Here is a 27,401-nt window from a genome sequence, read left to right as displayed (position 1 = left end):
AGGAAACTTTTGTTTGTGGACGTTCTGTTCCCATGCAACTGGACACTGGTGCGTCAGTTTCTTTACCGAACCGATCAACGTGTGACTTGCTTGGTTTAGTCCCGCTTCGTCGTTCGAATTCCACACTGACTGCATTTACTGGACAGGAAATCTCAGTGCTCGGCGTGTGTAGTTTGCAAGCCATGTATGGTGCAACGACAAAAGCCATCTCTTTCCATGTGCTCCGCTCTAGTGATGCTACAAACATTTTTGGCACGGACGCATTTGAACTTTTTGGCCTCGCAATTCAGGACAATGTACTTTGCATCAACAATAGTGACCATGCAGACAGTGTTGCCGCACTGTGCGATGATTTTGCTGAACTCTCTTCTGATGGCCTTGGTTGTGCCACAGACTTTGCAGCAGATGTTGTAGTTAAAGACAATGCCATGCCTATTTTCCAGCACGCACTGTGTGATGCCGTAGCTGCTGAACTTATGTATTTGCAAGACAGTGGTGTCATTGCACCTGTTTCTGCTTTGCCATGGGCTTCACCTATAGTGTGTGTGAAGAAACCAAACTGTCGTCTCCGTATTTGTGCTGACTAAGTCTACAGTAAATCCCCAGACAGTCCTAAAGACATTTTTGATATGCTTGGTGTGGGAAAATTCTTTTCCATGATTGACGTGCAGGACGTATACTTTCAGATTCTGCTCGACAAACAGTCGCAGCGCTATTTTGTGATCAATACCCACCTTGGATCGTTCACGTTTCGCCACCTTCTGTTCGGTAGTGCTTCGACTCCTGCTATTTTTCAGTCTTATTTGCAGCAGTTGTGTGCCACTGTCCCTGGTTGTTCCAATTATCTGAACGATATAGTTGTATCAGGTCGCACCCCTGACGAACATTTGCAGAATTTGCGTGCCTTATTTACTGTACTTTTGCAGGTAGGACTAAAGTGTAACAGAGACAAGTGCAAATTTTTTCAAACTGAGATTCAGTATTTAGGACATATGATTAACGGACAGGGTATCCATCCCTCACTGTCACATCTCAGTGCAATTAGGGACTTGCCAGCACCCAGGAACTTGAAAGAACTTCAGTCTTTGTTGCAAAATTACATATTACATTCAGTTTATACCAAATGCAGTGCAGATTGCAGCACCTTTGCATCTCCTTAGGCGTAAGAGTGTTTCTTTTGTTTGGTCTACGGAATGTGACGCTGCTTTCCATAAACTCAAATCTGCTTTGTTGAGTGGTCGCTGTTTGATTCCTTTCGATCCCTACAAACCGCTTGTTTTGGCTGTCAATGCATCTTCTCATGGCATTGGATTGGTTCTCTTGCACCGCATTAATTCTGTTGATCGCCCGATCGCTTTTGCGTCTAAGTTGCTCAGTTCTGCCCAGCAAAACTATTCTAAAATTGAGAAAGAAGCTTCAGCTATTGTCTATGGAGTGACAAAGTTTCATGATTTTTTGTACGGTCGCAAGTTCTATTTGGTCACCGACCATAAGCCTTTGACGCCGTCGTTTCCCCCGTCAAAGCCAGTTCCAGCGCATACGGCACAAAAGTTGCAACGTTGGTTTTTGTTTTTGTAAAACTACAATAACAAAATTTTGTTTCGGCCTATGGCCCAGCATGGCAATGCTGATGCTTTGTCTCGTCTACATATCGGTCCTGACGCAGTGTTTGGTTCTTCCAAATTGTCATGCATGTTTATAGATTAGCAGGATAAGGAATTAGCTGAATGGCCTCCATCTGCTACGCAGATTCGTGGTCCACTTGTTTGACGTTAATTTGCGCAACATTACAACTTGTCTGTACACCACGAACTGACAATGATCAGTCTCGTGTGGTTGTACCTCATTTGTTGCAGTCGGAAATCCTCCGATTGCTGCACGCTGGTCATTGGAGTATAGTACAGACAAAGCAATTAGTGTGTCGTCACTACACTTGGATCAACATTGATAAACATATTGAGAATTTGCTTGCTAATTGTCGCTCTTGTGCAGAGCATCAATCTGCTTCTTTGTGTGGCCGACTCCTACTGTGCCTTGGCAGTGCATCCATGTTGATTTTGCGGGTCCTTTCTGGGACACCCGCTGGTTGATAGTTATTGATGTGTACAGCAACTTTCCTTTTGTTGTGCCTACTACATCTGCGAGTACTGTTCACGCTTTGACGTCTATTTTTTGTATTGAGAGCCTTCCTGAAGTTATTGTCTCTGACAATGGCCCCCAATTCGTGTCCTCAGAATTTGAAGCATTTTGTGCTGCTAATGGCATTCGCCATCTGACCTCAGCCCCGTTCCACCCCCAGTCGAACAGTGAGGCTGAACCCTTTGTGTGTACGTTTAAGTTTAAGATGAGCAAGTAGCGCACAACGCACGCTCGCAAGCACACACTGGACTTTCCTTTATTCCTATAGCTCTCAGCCGTGTGGCACCCGTTCCCCAGCAGAATTTCTACATAGCTGCGCCCATCGGTTGCTCCTGCAGCTATTGCACCCACCGCCGCGTCCTCCTGCTGCTTCGCCTCATTCTGGCTTGGTGCCACATGATTTGGTGTTCTAACACATATTCTCTGGCAGGCAGCGCTGAGAGCAGGGGCGCATTCTTCGCCATCTTGGCCGCACCTTATTTGTCATTTCTGGTCCCTCCGGCACTGTCAAATGACACCGGAACCAGATCCGTTTGTGCCGTCCTCTGTTTTCTGCCGCTGGTTGGTTTCCGGCAGAACTGAAGGCTTCGCGGCTTCCGCCGCCTCAGCCCACGACTCCACTGACAGTGCCTCCGCCGCTCGGGCCTCTACCATAGGTGCGCCTGCCATTGTTGCTGCTGTTGGTCCGGTCACCGCTAATTATCTGTTGTCTGCAGTAATATTTACAGTTTTAGTTGTAACAGTAAAATACACATAGAAGTGATTTTCAGTTTTTATTTGAAAAGTACGTTGTTATAGACTGAAATTCAATTTACAAATGTTTTTGACAAGAAGTCATAAACCTGTCTCATTTGTTTATGTATGTTTTTCTTGAAATAATTCTATCATGTATGATGTATTGGAACCATCAGCATCATTTGCTGCAGCAGGAGATGTAGCTGTGCTATTGCAGCCTGGAAGTAAGTTTTGAGGAAAACTTACATAGCCTGATAGTAAACGTACTTTGACTGTGGTGTAAAGTTCTTGTAATCGGAGTGGAGCATCAGGAACAGGCCGTGAGGAAATTGAGGATCCATAATTTCCACCATCTCCAGATGGCCACAGTCCAAAAGGGGCGTTACTATAAGTAGCTGAATGTGACTAATGTAGTGGGGCTTATTCTTCAAACTGGGCTTCATTTATGACTCTCTCACTTCCCAGTGTTTTTCCAATTCACTTTCCGAGTAGTCCTGACACGGAGTGTACAAAGTTGCTGATCTCATCTGAATCTCACAGATAACAGAGTTTGTGTCAATTCTGTAACATGATTTCTTTTTAAATGGAGCCCCATCAAATCAGAAATAATCTTCTTTTTCTTTCTCTTTTTTTTCCCTTCACCTTGCAATGTCTTACTGTGGCCGTGTGCAGTCACAGACTTAAAATGCTAGGTCGCAGTCCATTCCGGATGTTCTAATTTTTGTTCTTGCACTCCTTTTTCCTAAATAAATTCAACAACAGCAAGTTTTAAATCAAAAAATCATTCCAGACATGCCCTACAACTTAATCAATGTACTTTAAAGTTCCATCAAACTGTTGCAACTGACAGTGGAATAGCGGGTGCAACTTCAGAAATTTTACAATTCATACCACCATTTTCTTCACTTACTGCATGCCTGTAAATTAACACAAAGTACTTCTTGATGTACAGAACAATGAATCCCATCTGTCGTAAATTTTTGCTCTTTCATTGTCAACAACATCTTTAATTTATTTCTGCATGATACTGTAAAATCATTTCATATTAAATTTGCAGTACCATTCACTTATGCAACTGCATGACAGATCTTGAGACTTTTCATACTCTCTTCTGTTATTCCTGCTCATTTTTAAGGGTTTTCCATGATAGACCTCTAGACTTTCTTTTTGTGTTAACATCCACTGGACCTGTGAACATCGTTCATATCACAAAAAAATTGTGAAGGGTAAATAGCGCTGAATGATTCTGCCGAACTGAAGAGAGTTGTGCCAACCAAAAAATGGCACACTGCAGTAATCTTGTGCTGTACCAAGTACTTCCAGGAAGAAACGGCCAAAACCGAGACATACATGCAATCATAGAGAACTTAGTGTAGAACAGTCATTTACTTTGAAATTTTATGACTGGGCGTAGGTTAGTTAATGGTAGGCATAACCATAACACCACCAGTTGTAAAATTTTGAAGTAAATACCTGTTCTACATTATGTTCTATATAGTTGTAATTTGTTATTTATTGCATTAATGGCAATGCCAATTGGGAACAGAACTGCAGTAATACAATTTGTTGATAAACTGTGGTAAGGAAGCATTCCAAATATTGTTATTTATCTTTTGATACCTGCAGCACTTAGTTCAATGTCACAGACATCAAGGTTACAAAATCTTTAATTCAATCACTAATGAAGGGATGTTATAGATTTATAATACCTCCATAAACCCCTAAAAGAGCGCAGGTTATCATGAAAAACAACCACATATGTCATCAATGCTCCCACTATATTTTTCAATGGATTTCACAATGATATTAGCGAAGTGATGATTATTTTATGTCTCAAAAACCTCTGAACACTTACCAGCACAGGTGCACTGAGTACTGACACTCGCCCCAAGGCATCTCCAATGTACAGCTCATTTTGAGCACCCCAACACAAGGCAGTAACTTCAGTACCAACATGTTCAGATGACTTGTGCAAATGACGTGATCCAGCTACATGGTTCCGCTCAAGCATACACACTGCTCCCTTAACAGTGGCAAATGCAAACAGCTGCTCATCAGGAGAAACTGTCACATGCTGAATAGGCCCCTCCTAAGAGTAACAGAAAGTAATTTAATTACTGCTTTTTTTTTTCAGGCAGGAACAAAGCTATATCAGTACTCTGGAAAGGAAAAAAAGTTAATTAATGCAACAACACTGTGGAAAGTAGTAAAATTATTTGAGTGAGAGATGATACGAAAAAACTGAACAGGTCTTGAAAACTTCTTCGAACTCTCGGAATGACTGAGTCCTTCAACTCTATCAGAATTTCGGTGTTGCAGGAGGTGTGCCTGGCAATATCCCACACGAAAAGAATACCAAACTAAAGCAATTGCTCATATCACAGTATTATCTTACGAGTATTTCAGCCCACTAGTACTCCACATAATCAATGGATATAATCCTGAATCATTTAACTGCTCCAGTAGAACACAGACAGAGAGCAAAAATACTGTTTCCTTTCATAAAGTGATAACACAGTGTATGATTATATTAGACTGATAACAATATTATGTGTGTTCCTTACGATCAATATACTGCCACTGAGCAGCACAAGACTTTTGGGTTTTACAGCAAGATGTGAACTACTACTTCTTTTATTAGTACTTTTATCTACTTTTGGTTACAAAATTCTTCACCCTATTTCAATGAAATGATGATCAAAGAACTGCAATCCATGAATAATGTTTTAAAATGCATATTTCATGACTGTAGTCATTTTCTCCACTTACATGTAACAGGAGTATAGTTATTTACTATTATTTTATTTGAGTCTACAATTTATTATTATATCACAGCTGCCCACTGTTGTTTTTATTCATCTGTAGATCACTTTTACAAGGATATTGGACATGACATGGTATTACAATTTACGAATAACAAAAATAACGTAATTCATATACACAGACATTTGTGCTACTTCACTCATTTTATCCTTTGTGCACAATACCATTTTGCAAAGAAATTATTTAATAATGTAAAAAACTATTGCTATACTAGTCATTCATTTCACACCCCCATTCACCGCGCGCGCGCGTACACACACACACACACACACACACACACACACACACACACACACACACACACACACACACACACACACACACACACACACACACAGTTTCAGTATGTAACACTACAAAATCAGCTGAGGTGAGGACCATAGCGATGCTGGTTGGTTCCCATTTTGTGTGCCAAAACTTCCCATTTGCTAGCCTTGAAGACTGAGTAACCATCCCTCTATAGTGAGTGAGATGTTGAGATCAGAACAAGAATAAGGTGTTAGTTTTATGCACTGCATAGTTTTGGGAGTAAGTTTTTCAGAAAAGAAAGAAAAAAACAGTGAGAAAATGTTATGGAAATGACATGTGTTTTATTATTGTTACAGCATTACATTTCTAACCAAACTCATACTCTGTTATTAAAGTAATCATTCACTGTACAGAATATATATTCCTCAATAGGTACTTTTAAGTGCCTTTGTAAATAAGTTTGTTTTGAAATCTCTTAAATTTCCTTGGGCAATTTATTTTACAGTAAAAAAAGTTTCTGTTTTATGTTTATTCATTCTTGATAAACGTGAGACAGAGCTGTCCATGTAGTAATTATCAATGTTATTCTTGATGTGTACAACCAATCAGTGAACTTACACACATGGTGTAGTTAAAATTCCCAGATTTTTTAAAAAGATCTTTACAATGAGCTTGACTGCCATTTTTAGTTATTATTCTTATGGACTACTTCTGTAGTCTGAAACCTGTGTTCAAGTTTTGTGCTTTTGTTCCAAAGAAAAGAATTCCATAGCTACAAAAGAATATAACCAATAGACGCTGACTGCGGACTTCCTGTCTAGGAGACACCATAGGGAGGGGTCCAAGAAGGGAGACCTATCACTGGCAGATGCCGAAGAAGGGGGACACTTCCCTGGCTGGGTAGGGCTAGCAGCATCCCGAGGGGACGGCATGGGAACCACAGAGGAGAAGGAAAGGAGAGAGAGAGGGGGACTGGGATAAGGACGGGGGAGGAATAGCAAAGGGTGTAACAGAGGCAAAGTTAGATGTTATACACACATAGTGAAGACGGTTATATTTCAGGTGAGCCACAATGTACTATAAATGATGAAGGGACTTCAATTTGCCAAGTGCGGAAAGATGTACTTGTGAGAACTGATGTACATGGGCAGTGGAACACAGGAGAATCATGGAGATTAACAAGTTTGTCCAAGTGAATGTGAGGATTTTCAGGTGCCTGGTATCTACATCTACATCCATACTCCACAAGCCACCTGACGGTGTGTGGTGGAGGGTACCCTGAGTACCTCTATTGGTTCTCCCTTCTATTCCAGTCTCGTATTGTTCGTGGAAAGAAGGACTGTCTGTAAGCTTCTGTGTGGGCTCTAATCTCTCTGATTTTATCCTCATGGTCTCTTCGCGAGATATACGTAGGAGGGAGCAATATACTGCTTGACTCTTCGGTGAAGGTATGTTCTCGAAACTTTAACAAAAGCCCGTACCAAGCTACTGAGCGTCTCTCCTGCAGAGTCTTCCACTGTTCCACTGGAGTTTATCTATCATCTCCGTAACGCTTTCGCCATTACTAAATGATCCTGTAACGAAGCGCACTGCTCTCCGTTGGATCTTCTCTATCTCTTCTATCAACCCTATCTGGTACGGATCCCACACCACTGAGCAGTATTCAAGCAGTGGGCGAACAAGCGTACTGTAACCTACTTCCTTTGTTTTCGGATTGCATTTCCTTAGGATTCTTCTGATGAATCTCAGTCTGGCATCTGCTTTACCGACGATCAACTTTATATGATAATTCCATTTTAAATCACTCCTAATGCGTACTCCCAGATAATTTATGGAATTAACTGCTTCCAGTTGCTGACCTATTTTGTAGCTAAATGATAAGGGATCTATCTTTCTATGTATTCGCAGCACATTACACTTGTCTACATTGAGATTCAACTGCCATTCCCTGCACCATGCGTCAATTCGCTGCACATCCTCCTGCATTTCAGTACAATTTTCCATTGTTACAACCTCTCGATACACCACAGCATCATCTGCAAAAAGCCTCAGTGAACTTCCGATGTCATCCACCAGGTCATTTATGTATATTGTGAACAGCAACGGTCCCATGACACTCCCCTGTGGCACACCTGAAAGCACTCTTACTTCGGAAAACTTCTCTCCATTGAGAATGACATGCTGCGTTCTGTTATCTAGGAACTCCTCAATCCAATCACACAATTGGTCTGATAGTCCATATGCTCTTACTTTGTTCATTAAATGACTGTGGGGAACTGTATCGAATGCCTTGCGGAAGTCAAGAAACACGGCATCTACCTGTGAACCTGTGTCTATGGCCCTCTGAGTCTCGTGAACGAATAGCGCGAGCTGGATTTCACACGACCGTCTTTTTCGAAACCCATGCTGATTCCTACAGAGTAGATTTCTAGTCTCCAGGAAAGTCATTATACTCTAACATAATACGTGTTCCAAAATTCTACAACTGATCGACGTTAGAGATATAGGTCTATAGTTCTGCACATCTGTTCGACGTCCCTTCTTGAAAACGGGGATGACCTGTGCCCTTTTCCAATCCTTTGGAATGCTACGCTCTTCTAGAGACCTACGGTACAGCGCTGCAAGAAGGGGGGCAAGTTCCTTCGCGTACTCTGTGTAAAATAGAACTGGTATCCCACCAGGTCCAGCGGCCTCCCTCTTTTGAGCGATTTTAATTGTTTCTTTATCCCTCTGTCGTCTATTTCGATATCTACCATTTTGTCATCTGTGCGACAATCTAGAGAAGGAACTACAGTGCACTCTTCCTCTGTGAAACAGCTTTGGAAAAAGACATTTAGTATTTCGGCCTTTAGTCTGTCATCCTCTGTTTCAGTACCATTTTGGTCACAGAGTTTCTGGACATTTTGTTTTGATCCACCTACCGCTTTGACATAAGACCAGAATTTCTTAGGATTTTCTGCCAAGTCAGTACATAGAACTTTACTTTCGAATTCATTGAACGCCTCTCACATAGCCCTCCTCACACTACATTTCGCTTCGCGTAATTTTTGTTTGTCTGCAAGGCTTTGGCTATGTTTATGTTTGCTGTGAAGTTCCCTTTGCTTCCGCAGCAGTTTTCTAACTCGGTTGTTGTACCACGGTGGCTCTTTTCCATCCTTTACGATCTTGCTTGGCACATACTCATCTAACGCATATTGTAGGATGGTTTTGAACTTTGTCCACTGATCCTCAACACTATCTGTACTTGAGACAAAACTTTTGTGTTGAGCCGTCAGGTACTCTGTAATCTGCTTTTTGTCACTTTTGCTAAACAGAGAAAAATCTTCCTACCTTTTTTAATATTTCTATTTACAGCTGAAATCATTGATGCCGTAACCGCTTTATGATCACTGATTCCCTGTTCTGCGTTAACTGTTTCAAATAGTTCGGGTCTGTTTGTCACCAGAAGGTCTAATATGTTATCGCCACGAGTTGGTTCTCTGTTTAACTGCTCAAGGTAGTTTTCAGATAAAGCACTTTAAAAAATTTCACTGGATTCTTTGTCCCTGCCACCCGTTATGAACGTTTGACTCTCCCAGTCTATATCCGGCAAATTAAAATCTCCACCCAGAACTATAACATGGTGGGGAAATCTACTCTAAATATTTTCCAAATTATCCTTCAGGTGCTCAGCCACAACAGCTGCTGAGCCATGGGGCCTATAAAGACATCCAATTACCATGTCTGAGCCTGCTTTAACCGTGACCTTCACCCAAATCATTTCACATTTCGGATCTCCGTCAATTTCCTTTGATACTATTGCACTTCTTATCGCTATAAACACACCTCCCCCTTCACTGTCCAGCCTGTCTCTGCGGTATACATTCCAATCTGAGTTTAGGATTTCATTACTGTTTACGTCTGGTTTCAGCCAACTTTCTGTCCCTAGTACTATATGGACGTTGTGACCGTTTATTAATGAGAGCAGTTCTGGGACCTTTCTATAGACGCTCCTGCAGTTTACTATTAGCACATTAATATTGTTATTCCCTGTTGCATTTTGCCTACTCCTACCTTGCCGCATCTCAGGAGGCGTCTTGTCGGGCCTAGGGAGGGAATTCTCTAACCTAAAAAACCCCCATGTGCACTCCACACGTACTCTGCTACCCTTGTAGCTGCTTCCGGCGTGTAGTGCATGCCTGACCTATTCAGGGGGACCCTACATTTCTCCACCCGATAGCGGAAGTCGAGAAATTTGCACCCCCAGATCTCCGCAGAATCGTCTGAGCCTCTGGTTTAAGCCTTCCACTCGGCTCCAAACCAGAGGACCGCGATCGGTTCTGGGAACGATACTACAAATAGTTGGCTCTGATTCCACCCCGCGAGCGAGGCTTTCCGCCTTCACCAATTCCGCCAACCACCTGTATGAACTGAGGATGACCTTTAAACCCAGACGGCAGGAGTCATTGGTGCCGACATGAGCAACAATTTGCAGTCGGGTGCACCCAGTGCTCTCTATCGCAGCCGGTAGGGCCTCCTCCACATCTCGGATGAGACCCCCCGGCAAGCAGACAGAGTGAACACTGGCCTTCTTCCCCGACCTTTTCGCTATTTCCCTACGGGGCTCCATCACCCGCCTAACGTTGGAGCTCCCAATAACTAATAAACCCCTCCCCCCGTGTGCCTGCTCGGACCTTGCTGAAGGAGCAGTCACATGTCCACTCACAGGCAGAGCGGGCAATGCCACACGGCCAGCCTCCACATTTACCCTCCGCCTCGTGCGCCGCGAACGCCGCTGAACCCGCCATGCAGCTGTGGCAGTTTACTGTACCATTTTGTTTGAATTGTGCCTCATCAGACCAGATTACCATGCACAAATGTTCACCCTTGCAAAGCACGCCTTCAAATCACTTTAAGTACTCCATCCTTCGATCCGGTTCATCCTCATTCATAGCATGGAATTTACACTTTCCACTTCAGATTTTTGTTGTATGCTTTATCAGCTTACCCTGCTTTCACATGCACAGTGCTTCACGGATTTGTGAGTTGATCTACTAAAATTTTGCAATGCAGCAGCTCTGGAAGCTGGATTTGTTGATGTTTTTCCTCATGCACCACCTGAAGAGTATCGTCAGTTTCAAATTTATCCCAAATATGATTAATTGTTGTAAGTGTTGGTGGCCTAGATCTGTACACATCATACCATTGCCATTGCACCTGCATCATGTTTTCGTACTTCCAGTACCACTTCAATATGGGTTTGCGTTGCTCAAATGAAAATATTACTTCATTCATTGCTGCACTGTCATCTGCTGGAAAATGCACGCTAATTTCTGTTGAGAAAACAATGGACTACTCTACCGTGCAAAATTGCAATGATATGTCATTTTGATCCAAATATATTATCTATCAAAATGAATGTACATTTTTATGGACCCCTCTGTTGTGTGTTTCTCTTACACATTGTGCAGATTGTTTTGTGGTGAAATGAGAAATTTCTGTTTTTGCAAGTTTAATTTCAGTTATTTTTTACCCATGTCTCTACCTTCCCAAGTGTTTGCTCGGGACAGTGGATTAACTCTTCATTAGTTTTACAGTGTTAAGTTATCTGGTGTTAAGTTATCTGCATACACAATGGTATCAACCTAAACATGCATGATTATCCCATACACTGCGTGGTCCTAAACTATATGTAAAAAATGTAAAGGCAGGTAGAAGGGACCTAAATAAGCAGATTTCGAACACAAAGTGTGTGGTAATGACACATTACAGTGCTAGCTTGTACAGTGGTATGAATCACAGGAAACTGAAAAGACATGTAAAGACAAATAACATCAGAAATTTATTAATAGTTTTCAAGAGATGCTCGAAACAGCGGCAACCAACAGCGATACACGATTCAAAGGGATGCCGCATGGATTGGCATACATTAGGAAAGATGTCAGGCATTTTGATCACATGACCAGCAACAACAGACATGCAGGCAACTACATCTTCTTCAGATGAGACAGGACTCTTGTACACCAGGCTTTTCAAATGACCCTGCAAAAAATAATCCACACAGGTCAAACTAGGAGAACACGGTGGCCAGGGAAATGGACCACCCCAACCTCCTCAGCTGGTCATAGACAGCATCCAGCTGATTCCTGACGTTTCAACTGAAGTGAGCTGGGACTCCATCATGCTGGAACCACATTCATCTGCAGATGGCTAGAACAACAACATGCAGAAGTTCTGGTAAGACCTCCTGTAGGAAGATGATGTCCGTGTGGACAGTTAAATGACAGAATGTACAGCCCTACTAAGTTATTGTGCACTATGCCTGCCCAAACATTAATGGAAAATTTTTCTTGGTAGGCATGTGCTATTGTGACGTGGGTTACCATGTGTTCACAGATGAGAGTTAGGGATGCTCAACATACACAACTGTGTGAAGGTAGCCTCATTAGTAAATAAAATATCTGTAGGGAAGGTTTCATTGGCTGTAGTTCACTGTAGATACCAATGAGCAAGGTGGAGACATGGAAAATAATCATCACGGGGCATTGCTTGTACTCTCTGTAAATGACATGGGTGCATTCCACCTTCAAGTAAAGTCCTCAAAATACTTCGATGGCTAACACCCAGCGCATGTCCTACAGCTCCTGAGATTTTCGAAGGATTATCCTCTACTCTGTTAAGTATTATTTCTTCCATTACAGATCTTAGAACGCCAGTTCCACGCCTGGAAATATAAAATGAGCTACTCACGTGTAACTCTCTACGAAGACGCGCGAATGTTGGGCGATCCGGCCGATTCCTATCCAAGAATCACCCCCTGTGCATCCTTTGACCACCTAATCCATTTCCTTGTGCAGCTCCATATACAAAATCTATGTCAGCCAGCTCGACACTGGGGAAACGATGCATGCTGACTGACATCCATGCGGGAAATAATGAAACACTAGTCATCAGTGCACTCTAATTCCAACGGCTCAAGGTGGCATTAAAACACACACACATTCCTATATGACATCTGCTTATTTTGGTCTGCAATCCAGGATGCAACTGCAGAATTAAACACACATATAATAAAAAATGAAATATTTGTGAGATGCATCATTGTAAACAAATTGCAGCAATTTAAACAGTATTACTGTTAAGTTCATGCCTAACCAAAACCTCAGAAACCAAGAGACTCGCAATAAAAAACTAAATTTTGTAAGCAGCAGTATAGTAACTATTTCAATTTTTAATAAAACCTCTCAGACTCTTTTACAAACGCAAAGAGAGTGGGGAGAAGAAGAAAGTCTGCAGCAGGACGTGAACTATCTCCATACCTAATGCAACTTCATAATATGACATTTCTAGCTATGTGGCTACATGGAACACACGGCAATAAGCATTTCAGATATTGTGTTACTAGCTCATCTTGGCTATTACTGCCAATATGGCAGTAATAGCCATTACTACAAATCATACCACATATGTTAAGTTTGTGATGGATCTTCAATGAGCTGTTCCCTTGAACTGGAATGGTGTCATAACACAGTTTCAAATCTGGAAATTAGCATTTACGCAGTGCCTATTTTGATTTGTTTAAACAAATGAAGAAAGTACATACATAAATTTACAAAAGCAGAAATATTACTTCAGGATAAAATCATCGCTAAACTCCATAACAATGTAACATATGCTCATGAAAATATTTCACAGAATGCACAATGTGTATTCGATTGTGATATTATCAGGATTCTTAAATAATGTTTTCTCTTTGGATTTCAGTGAAGTGTTTTGGACTGTAATCTTTGACCACAGATGTCAGAGGTCTGATGTTATCAGGTTTCTTAAATGTTTCATTCTCTATGGTGATTTTGATTGTTTCTAGCTTTTGAAGGTTTGCTTTTAGGATACTGACTGATTTTTGCTGGTTAAATTTGAGTGGTTCATAGTTTCTTTGGTGATCTCATTGGTTTGTGCAATCTGTATAGGTTGTTTTCCTGATAAATTTGTTGCTTTCTGCATTCATTTACTTGGTATTTGTAGGATCTCAACAGTTTGTTTCTCCATTACATTTATAATTCATTTCGTTCATTTACTTGGCATTTGTTTTGTTGTCTACCAGATAAATTATTTGCTTAGCAGCTCCTATAGCATCTCCCAGTTTTGCTTCTGCTGTAGATACGGCAGTCAGTCATTACCTATCTTGAGTGAGCCAGGAGATAGCACCATCTGCATGTACAATGAAGCCACCAGATATTGACAAGTTTTGTTGCATCCCCCACAGGCCACGTCAGCATAACAGTCTGGTGCCCCATTGCTAAAACTGGATGGCAGATTATGGCTAGGTCACATATACCAGCTAAATACCAAAATATTCATTTTAATCTCACTACATCATCTGCTGGTGCTGAGTGAAGTGTCTGATACATAAAGCTCACAATGTAAGTCAAATCGAGACCCATTCCAAGTAGCAGAAACATCAGTGCTCCAACTGGTTGTTCATAGATGATGCATCTGGTTTCTTTACAACAGATGTTGAAAGAAGTTTGCACTCCTGAAAACTGAACTGCTCCAGAATCTTTCTTGCATAAGTTTGCTGACTTATCTAGACTGCACCATCATCAAATCATTAAATCTCGAGTCTGAGGATACACAGTGCTAGTTTCATGATGATCTTGCATTTAATTTTCAACTCTTCAATGAACTCCTGGCTTCCTGCTGCTCACTCACCATAACTAACCCACCATCTAACATAAAGAGCGAATAACAGTTTGTCACCTTCTTCTCTGATGTATAGGAAGAAATCTGCATCGCTTGCCTTGAAACCTGCTGACACGAGAAATCCTCAAATGCATTTATTCTCTAGCATCTCAGTACTTGCTTAGGTCCATATAAACTTCACCTAGATTTGCAAACTCATTCTGTGCCATCACTGTATCCTTCTGGTTGTTGCAAATAGATTACATCTAAATCCCCGTATAAGAAAGCAGTACAACTATGCTCAGTTTAGCTACTGCACTAAAAATGGCTCTGAGCACTATGGGACTCAACTGCTGTGGTTATCAGTCCCCTAGAACTTAGAACTACTTAAACCTAACTAACCTAAGGACATCACACCATCCATGCCCGGGGCAGGATTTGAACCTGCGACCGTAGCAGTCGCACGGTTCCGGACTGCGCACCTAGAACCGCGAGACCACCGCGGCCGGCTACTGCACTGAAAGTTTTACTGCAGTCTACATCACAGTGCTATTAAACCCCTCAATGACAAGTCTTGCATTACATAATTGGAAGTCATGGCAACTATTTACTGTCTCAAAAATGGTAACAAATCAAAAAAAGGCTGGAATATGCAAATGGAAGGTTAATTCATTTGTAAACATTACATATAGGGAGACGGATGAACACATGCCACCATACAGATACAGCACAAGAAAAAGAAACATGAAAACAAGGTGGTTGTCACAACCCGGTTTTACTGTCAGTTGCAACAGTACATAATAGTACATCACAACCTACACACATTTCATGGCATCGTCAGGAGTCTCCCCAAGAATCGACAATAATGTAACATTACACTAGATGGCAGTCTTTTTCCAGGAGAATGAAGTGTGAAGAGAGGCTACACTGTGAGTTGCACAGCCATTCAGGATGAATGTTACCCAACTTTAACAGCACTCTTAAGTAAATACTGTAGTTGACCATGGGAGAAATGCACTACAATGCTTATGGAAGCTATGGGAAATGTTGCTCTAGCACACCAAATAGCAGCTCAGTAGGTAGATGCATTCAGGCATGGCAGAGCTGCGACAGCCGACATGCAACAATCTGCGCGGCCTGTCAGTGTGTGTACAGACTGTGCTCATAGCCAGATTGGCCAGTGCTTGGAGAACAACAGATTGGACGCTGCAAGAATTACAGTACCATAATGGTACTGAGGTTGTTGGTTAGTGCTTCAGGATGGAAAAATACAAGCATCTATATCAAAACATAGCAAAAAAAAGCATTAAATAAAAACATGAGATGAAAAAGGCAAAACCCAATCAAGCAACTTTAAAAGAGGAGCAACTAAGGACAAGGACAGCCCTAGGGAAAATTTCTCAAAACATTGTTGAGATGGCAGAGGTCCCCCACGAAGAGGATGGAATCAAATTTGCTTCACCATGCCACTGCGGCAAATAAGAAGTAAGATGCGACAAGGCAGACAGCAAAAAATGGGCACCGGATCAGAACGTGGCGCACCATCAAGGGTTGAGAGCAGTAAGCATAGAGTGGGGCAGGGTCGGCACTTAATAAATGGTGGTGACTAAAAGACAGTGTCCTATAATCAGGTAGGCTAGAATTATCTCCTCATGATGTGAGGACCGAAAGTCGACAATGCTACGGGAAGAGGTTTATGTCCCAAAGTTTGTTCTCCTGGAGAGAAGACCACTGTGCACTCCAAGGTCATACTATATGAAGACACACAGTGACACGAAGATCATCCGAGGGAATGGAATGACTAGCAGTCCGAGGGAGAAGAGCTACAGCCCTTGCAGCAACATCAGCAGCCTCGTTCCCTGGCACACCGACATGACCAGTGAGCCATAGGAATACCACGTTAACTCCCCCCACAGTAAGTGAGAGAAAGCATTCTTGGAACCGTTGTACTAAAGGGTGGACTGACTTAAGTGCACTATGGCTCTGAACAGCACTGAGAGAATCTTAGCAGAAAACACAATTTGGAAGCCCGTTTCAGCAAATATACTGGGTGGTATGATAAAAGGGTGTAGAGCTCCGCGGTAAAAATCAAGCACTGGTCAAGAAGCAGATATTGAAAAGGGTCATCGCCAAGTAAAGAGGCACACCTAACACCATGCTCAGTCTTGGAACTTTCGGTGTAGACGAAGACACTGTCCGCAAGCCATGCGCCAAGAGCGAGAAACTCACTGCAATACACCAGGCCGGAAGTAGTGTCCTTAGGAAGTGAACAGAGTCCGAAATGAGCACATACGTCAACACAAAGTGAGGGCGGTGAAGAGCTTGCACCTATGGGGAATGATGCATAAAGCAAAGCTTTCAAAGCAGAGAGAAGATGGACACAGCCCATACTGGTGGTCAAGGGAATCGTCAAAAAATGGAGCATAGGATGGGTGACTTGGCATAGAAGACAGATGACTTGTGTAACAACTGAGGAGAACATCCCGCTGGTAAGACAATGGTAAGTAAAGAGTAAGTAAGAGCGTAAAGAGTCTCAATGGTACTAGTATAGAAGGCACCAGTGGATAAATATATCCTGCAATGGTGGACAGTGTTAAGACACTGTAAGATAGACGGATGTACAGATGAATATACAATACATCAATAATCCATTTTCAAATGGGCAAGGGACCGGTATAAATGGAGGAGGATGGTTCGATCCACTCCCCATGAGGCACTGCATAAAACATGTAGAATATTGAGGAAGCAAGTACAACAAGCTGTCAGATACGAGACGTGGGAAGACCAAAAGAGTTTCCTATCAAACACAAGTCCCAAGAATTTTGTTGGGTCAATGAATGGAAGAAAAAATGAGCCAAGACATAGGAATGCGGGAAGAAACTCCTGGTGCTACCATATGTTCATACAGACAGACTTGTCAGCGGAAAAGCGGAAGCCATTGTTGGTTCTCCATGAGTAAACATGATCAAGAAATCACTGAACATGCAGCTTAAGTCAGACAGGTTCATTGAGAGCTGCACCAAATTGCAAAGTCATCAACAAAAAGAGAGCCTGAGATACCTGGCAGGAAACAATCCATAACGGGGTTAATGGCTTTGGCAAATAATATGACACTGAGCACGGAACCCTGAGGCACCCTGCTCTCTTGAATAAAAGTGTCTGACAGAGTTAAGCCCACCTGTACCTTAAAAACACAGTCTTTTAAAAATTCCCAAATAGTAAGGGGCAGGCGACCTCGGAAGCCCCACTCATACATAATACAGAGGATATCCATGCTCTAGCAGTTGTTATAGGCCTTCTCAAAAAAAAAAAAGGTCACAGTTTGGCACTCCCCCAAAAAAATTGTTCATAATATGAGTTGACAAGATGGCAAGATGATCGACTGCAGAACAATGCCTGTAGAATCCACATACAGTTTTTGTGAAGAGATTCTGAAATTCGAGCCACCACACAAGCTGACCATTAATCATACGTTTCATCACCTGGCAGACACCGCTGGTGAGGGGCACAGGGCATTAACTGGAAGGAAAGTGTTTGTCCTCACCAGGCTTAGGTATGGGAATGACAATGGTGTTACACTAGCAACTGGAAAATCTGCCATCTGTCCAAACACGGTTACTATATGTATGGAGGACAAAGCATATGAGCCCTCAGGACATAGGTATTGCAGCATCAGAATGTGAATGCTGTCGGGTCTTGGAAAGTACAACTGGGACAAAGAGAGCTCAAGTTTAAGCTCCCTCATAGTAAAGACAGTACAGTAGCATTCACGATTCTGGGAGGAGAAAGATATCTTCCACCACCTGTTTCAGAGGGAGGAAGGCAGAATGGTAATGGGTGGGACTCTGTCTGCAAAATATCGACCCAAAGTATTGGATAGATCAAGAAGGCAAAATATTGGTCCAAGGTATTGGATAGATCAAGAGGGTCCACAATGACATTGTTCATTATGGTTGAACCAGAAACCAAGGTTCCTGAAATCTGATGGAGATTATCTCAAATGACGGAAGAGAGAGAGAGTAAAACTGGTAAAAGAGCTTTGAAAAGGAAGTCAACTAACTTTCTTGCTATCTCTGAAAATGCAGCAACTCTGCGCACATAGCTGTTTATAACAGATACAGTTCACCATCGTGGAATGTAATTTAAAAACACAAACTCTGCTCCATACGCGGATTGCTTAGTGGCATGCCTCAGTCTGCCAAGGGATGGGGGCACATCATGGCGAGGAAGAGGTGCAGGTATGGAACATACCGCAGCAGTAAGGATAGCATTTGGGTCATTCCACGTCAAAGGGACCACTATTAAAGGGTGTTCCCACTTCACCATCTCCAAATCTAATGAAATTTGGTGTGAAGATTCTACATGGACTTTGATGATTATATACCAAATTTCAGTCCAGCACCTTCAGTGGTTGAATTTTTAGGGGCTTTTAAAGAGAGGTTACTCATGTTCGCATCACATACAGAGGTGCAAATGTGCCAAGTTTGCTAGGCTTTTTTAAAAAGTTCTAGCAGACATTTGGTCATTTGGTTTAGTATACATCAGACAATTTTTTATGCTGAACCACATCACAGCAAAAGTTAGGGATTTAGCCACACCTAAATATAGATACCAGCCCGTACGCAGCTAAGAAAAATCATCACACTATTCTGAGAGCCTAGGTTTGACCGACCACTGATACTTTTCATATGAACGAATCACACCAAAACTTCAGGGGGTTATTCCTTCCTATGATGTCTATAGTCTGGGAGACGAGTCTTTGGTATTGACAGCTCGGTAGCGTCTTTCCGTTGCCTAGCGACCGCAGGCAGGCAGCCAATGACGGCCTGAATTTGAGCGTGTAGCAAAGGCCACGTTGCCACTCTGAAACCCAGTCGCGCGCGCTTGTGAAACTTACCAGTGTCTCGCGTGCAGGCGGTGCGGTCGTTCGTCGTTTGTCTGAAGTTGAATTCGCAGTTTATTTCGTTTTTGTTGTTTTTAGTGTTTCTTTGTTTATTTTTCGTTGTAAACAATGTCTAGTGCGGCGGGTAGTACCAGCCAAACACAAGAAGTGAAACGGAGGAAGAAAAGTGTGCTACACACCCAGGCCCGTGAATTCGTGTGCTCTGTGAGGGATTACTTTGAGAAAGAAAAGGACAAAGGTGGGCCCTTAATTCCTGTTGTTCAGGTTGTGGAGAGAACTGCAGCAGCATTGAAAATAAGTAAGAACACTGTTGTAAAGATAGGGAAAGAACAGTATAGTGTAAATTGTGACGAGAGTGGCACAACAAAGCTGCACACACCAGGAAAGAAGCGACCAAGAAATAGGCAGGTGACAGCTTTGGACGATTTTCAGAAAGACGCTATTCGTCGTCATATATACAGCTATTATAAGAGAAGGGAACATCCCACTCTATCTAAATTACAGGTGTCGCTTCAGAAAGACAATCTTTTTAAAGGGAGCAAATTTTCATTGCGTACAGTGTTGAAAGACATAGGCTTCAGCTATTCACTGTTTAACGGACGCAAAATATTAATGGAAAGGACAGATGTAGTTGCATGGCGGTGCAGATTTCTGCACAGGATCATGGGTGTGGAATTCGAAAATATAGTGTGGTTGGATGAAACTTGGGTCAATGCCAGCCATTCTTTACGTAGAGGCTGGAATGATGGAACGCCCGAGGGGACAATGGCAGTGCCTGTTGGCAAAGGAGGGCGTATTATTGTCTTACATGCAGGAACATCGAAAGGTTTTGATCGAAAGGTTTTGTGCCAAACTGCTTGAAAATGTTTCGGTCAAAAAAGACGGGAGATTACCATGAAGAAATGAACAGTGTAGTATTTCAAGAATGGTTCGAGACATCGCTTATGACGAATCTGACAATTCCATCAGTGATTGTTATGGACAATGCGCCTTATCATTCCGTTGTTCACGATAAGGCACCAACCTTGGCAACAAAAAAAGACGATATCATTCAGAGGTTGAAACGGCGAAAAGTAGATTTCAGAGAAGATTTAAGGAAGGCGGAACTGCTCGAAATTGTGGCACAAAAGAAACCCCAATTTCCAACATATGTAATTGACGAGATTGCTAAAAGGCACAGGCATGAAATCGTTCGGCTTCCTCCATACCACTGTCACTTCAATGCAATTGAAGGAGTGTGGGCGCAGATAAAAAATTACATTGCTGCAAACAATAAAAAATTCACGATCTCTGAAGTGGAAACTCTCCTTCCAGCAGCTATCAATAAAGTGAAAAGCGAGACTTGGGCTAAAATTGTAAACAGCACTGCAAGTGTGATCAGAGAGGCAGTCAAAACCGAAGGGGTTGTGGAAGAATGCATCAAAAATTTAATTATACATCTGAGAGAGAGCAGTGATAGTTCGAGTAGTGCTGAGGAAGACAATGTCAATCAGATTCTGACAGTGATGTGAGTGGTGTTTCTCCATTACAGTAACTACAACGTATTCAGGAATGTAAGGAGGGAGTTTGCTATCGATCTACAACCAGATCATCATATTGTGAGTACTTTCTTCAGATTATAACTCTTAATACACTGACCAATTATTCTGTAGCTTGTAGTAGAACAAATTAATAATGCTAATACTTAACAATGGAAACCAAAACTGCTAATGTTCAACAACTTGCGAAAATAGTTTTCATTTCAGTTGTGAAGTTTAACAAATAACTTTATTATGTTTCAGCATCTTAGATACTTGTACTAAATAGCTCTTATCAGTTTTCGAGTTAATATATTTCAAGCATCAACTTTAAATAAATTCGCTCGTACCAATACGACTTGTATTTTGTCTCGCTTTTATTTCTGCTGCTAGAGAATGCGTGTAGCAGACAGGGCGCCGCGTGCTGTGAGCCACGTTCGGCAACAGTGCCGTCTGCCCGCCGGAACTGTCAGTACCAATCACTCTTCTCACGGACTATATACACTCCTGGAAATGGAAAAAAGAACACATTGACACCGGTGTGTCAGACCCACCATACTTGCTCCGGACACTGCGAGAGGGCTGTACAAGCAATGATCACACGCACGGCACAGCGGACACACCAGGAACCGCGGTGTTGGCCGTCGAATGGCGCTAGCTGCGCAGCATTTGTGCACCGCCGCCGTCAGTGTCAGCCAGTTTGCCGTGGCATACGGAGCTCCATCGCAGTCTTTAACACTGGTAGCATGCCGCGACAGCGTAGACGTGGACCGTATGTGCAGTTGACGGACTTTGAGCGAGGGCGTATAGTGGGCATGCGGGAGGCCGGGTGGACGTACCGCCGAATTGCTCAACACGTGGGGCGTGAGGTCTCCACAGTACATCGATGTTGTCGCCAGTGGTCGGTGGAAGGTGCACGTGCCCGTCGACCTGGGACCGGACCGCAGCGACGCACGGATGCACGCCAAGACCGTAGGATCCTACGCAGTGCCGTAGGGGACCGCACCGCCACTTCCCAGCAAATTAGGGACACTGTTGCTCCTGGGGTATCGGCGAGGACCATTCGCAACCGTCTCCATGAAGCTGGGCTACGGTCCCGCACACCGTTAGGCCGTCTTCCGCTCACGCCCCAACATCGTGCAGCCCGTCCCCAGTGGTATCGCGACAGGCGTGAATGGAGGGACGAATGGAGACGTGTCGTCTTCAGCGATGAGAGTCGCTTCTGCCTTGGTGCCAATGATGGTCGTATGCGTGTTTGGCGCCGTGCAGGTGAGTGCCACAATCAGGACTGCATACGACCGAGGCACACAGGGCCAACACCCGGCATCATGGTGTGGGGAGCGATCTCCTACACTGGCCGTACACCACTGGTGATCGTCGAGGGGACACTGAATAGTGCACGGTACATCCAAACCGTCATCGAACCCATCGTTCTACCATTCCTAGACCGGCAAGGGAACTTGCTGTTCCAACAGGACAATGCACGTCCGCATGTATCCCGTGCCACCCAACGTGCTCTAGAAGGTGTAAGTCAACTACCCTGGCCAGCAAGATCTCCGGATCTGTCCCCCATTGAGCATGTTCGGGACTGGATGAAGCGTCGTCTCACGCGGTCTGCACATCCAGCACGAACGCTGGTCCAACTGAGGCACCAGGTGGAAATGGCATGGCAAGCCGTTCCACAGGACTACATCCAGCATCTCTACAATCGTCTCCATGGGAGAATAGCAGCCTGCATTGCTGCGAAAGGTACTGTACTAGTGCCGACATTGTGCATGCTCTGTTGCCTGTGTCTATGTGCCTGTGGTTCTGTCAGTGTGATCATGTGATGTATCTGACCCCAGGAATGTGTCAATAAAGTTTCCCCTTCCTGGGACAATGAATTCACGGTGTTCTTATTTCAATTTCCGGGAGTGTATATGGATCAAATTTAACTAACATTGAGTGCCTAGATGAAAAGATATGCATCTGCAAAAGGTGGCCAGAATTTTCTATGTGCAAATTGTAGGGAATTTTTGGGAGGAAAGATCTCAACTGTGTCTCGTTCTTTTTTTTTTTTTCCACAGCTGGAAAAAGCATGCTTTAACCTTTCAAAGCTATATTGTTTAATTTCTGAGTCTTGCATATTGATGAGTAAGAATACCTATCAAAAGCAGGGAAAAATGGATTATCGATAAATTAAAAAAAAAATAATACAATTTGAAGTTGTACATCAAAAAATTTGTAATTGTACTATCTTCTAATAGTATAAGATTTTCCTGTGGTTTAGGGAATGTAACTATGCTAATAAGAAGTGTTTTTACATTATTTTACAGTACGGAATATAAATATAATAAAACCTCAGAAAATACTCTTTAAGATTACAAAACCTAGAAGATCACAATGGAATGCTATGTTGCTTTAAAAAAATTTAACCCTATAACCCACGGAGGTGCATGATGCTCAGTTTACATCGGCATTATAAAGAAGCAATGGTTACGATAAGGCTCTATTCTCACAGCAGTGATATAATGCTGAATCACCACTTTCAATTTTTGCTTTCATAATTGGCAATTTTCACAGCATCACTCCTGTGGGGTGTAGTCTTTGGTGCTGACACTGTACAATCTTAGTGTTGAGTGCAAAGTATTTGAATAATCAATAATCATTGTTTGCAGCCAAAGTTAAGCACTAAAACAATGCATTTGATAGGCAAATTTGTTTATTTTATCTGCCAGAATCTGCTATGCTTCAAACCAGGATATTTATGAGCTTTCAAAACTGCTTGTTATAGGTTAATAAACTATTGTATAAAATGAACCAAGAGACCCTTGCAAACTTTGCTGAATCAGATGGAGCTGATTGTCGTAAGTCATTACCATACTATTACGGCAAAAGTCAACTACAGTCAGTTAGGAAATGTCAACAGTAGACAAGGAGCTTTTATGGCGAAATAAATCTGACAATGCTTTCTATTTCCATGTTGGCCAGTGCCGGTACAGAAGGCCTGCAAGGAGAGGTTGGCTCCTCTTTGTAGTTTGTAGGGGCCAACAAGCTCATCTGCTACTCTGATGATAGTCTCACCATCAAATCATCTTGGAGGCAAATAACTTAAAACCTGTGCGAGCACTGATCATGGCAAGGTCAAGAATGCTGTAAAAGACATGCACAAGCCATTGGTGGGTGCCAGCTCGGGCACTATGGAGCCTAGTCATTCAGTCAACTATATCGACTCCTCCCTTAGTTTCATTGTAAAACTTCAACTACGGTGTGTACGCAGACAAGGAAGAAAGTTTCAGATTTTACCTGAATTTCCCAGTTAATAATGCACTTTTTCCAAGGTGAAAAATATAATTTTTCCCTTGGAGCTGTAAAAAGATCAATCCTTTGAATAGTAAAGATTTTGTACACCAGCGCGGAACTTCAGAATACAAAAAAACTTGGCAGAAAGAAAAAGTTTTGGAAAAACCTGTGATGTGCAGCAACATTTATGCTGCATATTTTCATATTATGATAAGGTGCATATTTTTGTATTCTTATTACGAAAGCATAGATTTGTAACAGCACACTAGTTTCCAAAGCACTGAAATCAAGACTGACATGCACTTTTGTAAGCCGGTCATAGCTCATGTCACATGATCTTATCGGTCAATGACAGCAAATATTCAGAGCATACGACATGTAATGTAGTCAACCAATAGTAACATCACTGTTAAGTAGTGTGGACACACAAATAGGAAAAGTTAATAGTTTAAATTAATGTAAACAGTGCAGCTACAAGAAAAGCTAAACTATCATGTATAATATTGGTCTTTCTCGCATGTGTTACACTTTAAGATACATCACACAGATGTGCTAGTAGATGACAATGTCTGGTCTTCTGGGTTCGAAATTCTTCAAAGTGGTTAGTCCTCAATGCATTAAATTTTAAATGAGAGCCAAACACACTGCGATTTAAGAAATTAATTGCACATTTGCACATGTAATATAATTCATCTTGCATAAAAGGAAATTTACTTTGAAACTAATGCTTTTAAAAGCACCATTCACAATATTTTCCTACGATCTGTTAGAAATTGTTTCATCAGTTGCCAGAGAGTACCAGAAAACAGGAGTTATTGCACATGGGCAGCTACAATTACGTAGGAAGTCCATATCTTCATAGATAAATAGTATTAACAGATCTTACATGATGTCATACAAGAAATACGATACTCCAAGAGCATCGGAATTTCATACACCATACTAGGATGCATAATTAAGCTTAAAGTACACATGCATACGAGGGGCATTTGAAAAGTCTGTGCCAAAATATAAACTACTTATGAGTTTGGGGAGAACCTTTTTTATCTTTCGACATAGTCTCCTTTTAGACTTATACACTTTGTACAACGCTGTTCTAATTTGTTAATCCCTTCCGAAAAATAGGAATTGTCCAAGTTTGCAAAATAGCTATTAGTTGCTGCAATCACCTCTTCGTTTGAATGAAATCTTTGTCAGCCATTTCTTCAAATTTGGGAACAAATAGTAGTTCAAGGGAGCCAAGTCTGGAAGTAGGGGGGGGGGGGGGGGGAATGAGCTGGAATCCTATTTCCATTAATTTTGCTACCACAACTGCTGAGGTGTGTGCTGGTGCATTGTCGTGATGGAAAAGGACTTTTTTGCAGTCCAATCGCCAGCGTTTTTCTTGCAGTTCTGTTTTCAAACGGTCCAATAACAATGAATAATATGCACCTATAACAGTTTTACCCTTTTCCAGATAGTCGATGAGGATTATCCTTTACGAATCACGAAAGACAAGTCACCATAACCTTTCCGGCCAAAGGAATGGTCTTCGCCTTTTTTGGTGCAGATTCTCCCTTGGTAACCCATTGTTTTGATTGTTCTTTGGTCTCAGGAGTATACTAATGTATCCATGTTTCATCCACAGAGACAAAACAATGATTCAAGTCCTGCGGATTCTTCCTGAAAAGCTGCAAACCATCGTTGCAACACTTCACACGATTCCATCTTTGGTTAAGCGTCAGCAGTCGCGGAACCCATCTTGTAGATAGCTTTCTCATGTCCAAATGTTTATGCAAAATATTATGTACTCATTCATTTGAGATGCCCACAGCACTAGTAATCTCACGCACCCTAACTCTTCTGTCATCCATCACCATATCATGGATTTTATCAATGATATCTGGAGACGTAAACTCCACAGGGTGTCCAGAACATTCAGCATCACTTGTGCCCATATGCCCACTCCGAAAATTTTGAAACCACTTATAAACTGTTCTAATCGAAGGTTCAGAGTCATGGTAATGTTAATCAAGCTTCTCTTTAGTCTCCTGGGGTGTTTTGCCTTTCATAAAGTAATCTTTAATCACCACACGAAATCCTTTTTTGTCCATTTTTTGACAATCAATCGATTCCTTGATTCACACAAATGCCAAACCCAAAGAAATAGACCAATATGGCTGAAACTTGGTGTGCATTCTTTCCAAAGATGCTACTAACTAAACATGACCTCAATATGCACTAGTGGTGCCATCTCTCGGACTTTGCACGGACTTTTCGAACACCCCTCGCATGTCCAGATTCCCAATGACGTAGGTCCCTACCTGATCTTAAGATTTCAGTGCAGTTTTAAGGATGCAAATTTTCTTGGAATACCAATAGTGTATTATTTCATGTCTGGTTCTTTATTATGGCATAATGACATATGTGCTAGAAGATGAAAATGTGCACTTGAAATTCAGTGAATAGTTGAACCTAGACAACATTGTGGAACGAAACACTTCGTTTCTAACAAATTGACTGCCTCTGGGGAAAACATTAATAAAAGCCAAATTTATTTATCAAACTGACAAAAATAACTTCATTATTCTGCAAGGCGACTGACTGCCATAAACGTGGAAATAAAATCAAATCAGAAAACAAACAAATAACATACGACAGCCTTCTGTAATTATGTGAATGTATTTTAATTCACTCGATAGCTCCCAACCACAGAAATCCATTTTATTTTCATTTGATGTGAGAAGTGTAAACAAAGAGGAAACATCAAACTCACTAAACGTAAGCATGGCTTACATGGAGACTAACCCGCTCCGTACTAAAACCCAGACCTATAAGCGCGTGCAGCAATCTGGCAACTTGGGTGTATCAGAAAATTTTTCTGGCTACCATTTGACTGCTTGTCGCTACTGCTAATACAGCTAACAGCCACACTTCAAATAGCCAGAAGCGGGAGAAGGTACTGCCCATACGCAACTACTGCGCATGTGTGTGAGCCCACAGGCAACTGGTCAAACGAACCTAATGTAAACAATTGTGATGTCATGCTTGTCGGCAGCAGTTTATTGTTATGAAGTATTCCTCAGTCTTCGTCCTACAGCCTTTGGCACATT

The 27,401-nt window shown here is 42.1% G+C and overlaps 1 protein-coding gene across 3 annotated transcripts in view; it reads right to left on the bottom strand.

Moving 5' to 3' along the window:
* Positions 1 to 27,401, bottom strand: part of LOC126199326 (Hermansky-Pudlak syndrome 5 protein homolog) — a 95,173-nt gene that overhangs the window by 43,587 nt on the left and 24,185 nt on the right. For all 3 annotated transcript variants that reach the window (XM_049936168.1, XM_049936169.1, XM_049936170.1), the window contains one exon: positions 4,730 to 4,963. In XM_049936168.1, the coding sequence (XP_049792125.1) occupies positions 4,730 to 4,963 (234 nt within the window). The remainder of the gene's footprint in view (positions 1 to 4,729; positions 4,964 to 27,401) is intronic.

This window comes from Schistocerca nitens, chromosome 8, assembly GCF_023898315.1.
Source record: "Schistocerca nitens isolate TAMUIC-IGC-003100 chromosome 8, iqSchNite1.1, whole genome shotgun sequence".
Lineage (NCBI taxonomy): Eukaryota > Metazoa > Arthropoda > Insecta > Orthoptera > Acrididae > Schistocerca > Schistocerca nitens.
The sequence above is the reverse complement of the archived record's forward strand: the minus strand, read 5'-3'. Positions and strand labels throughout refer to the sequence as shown.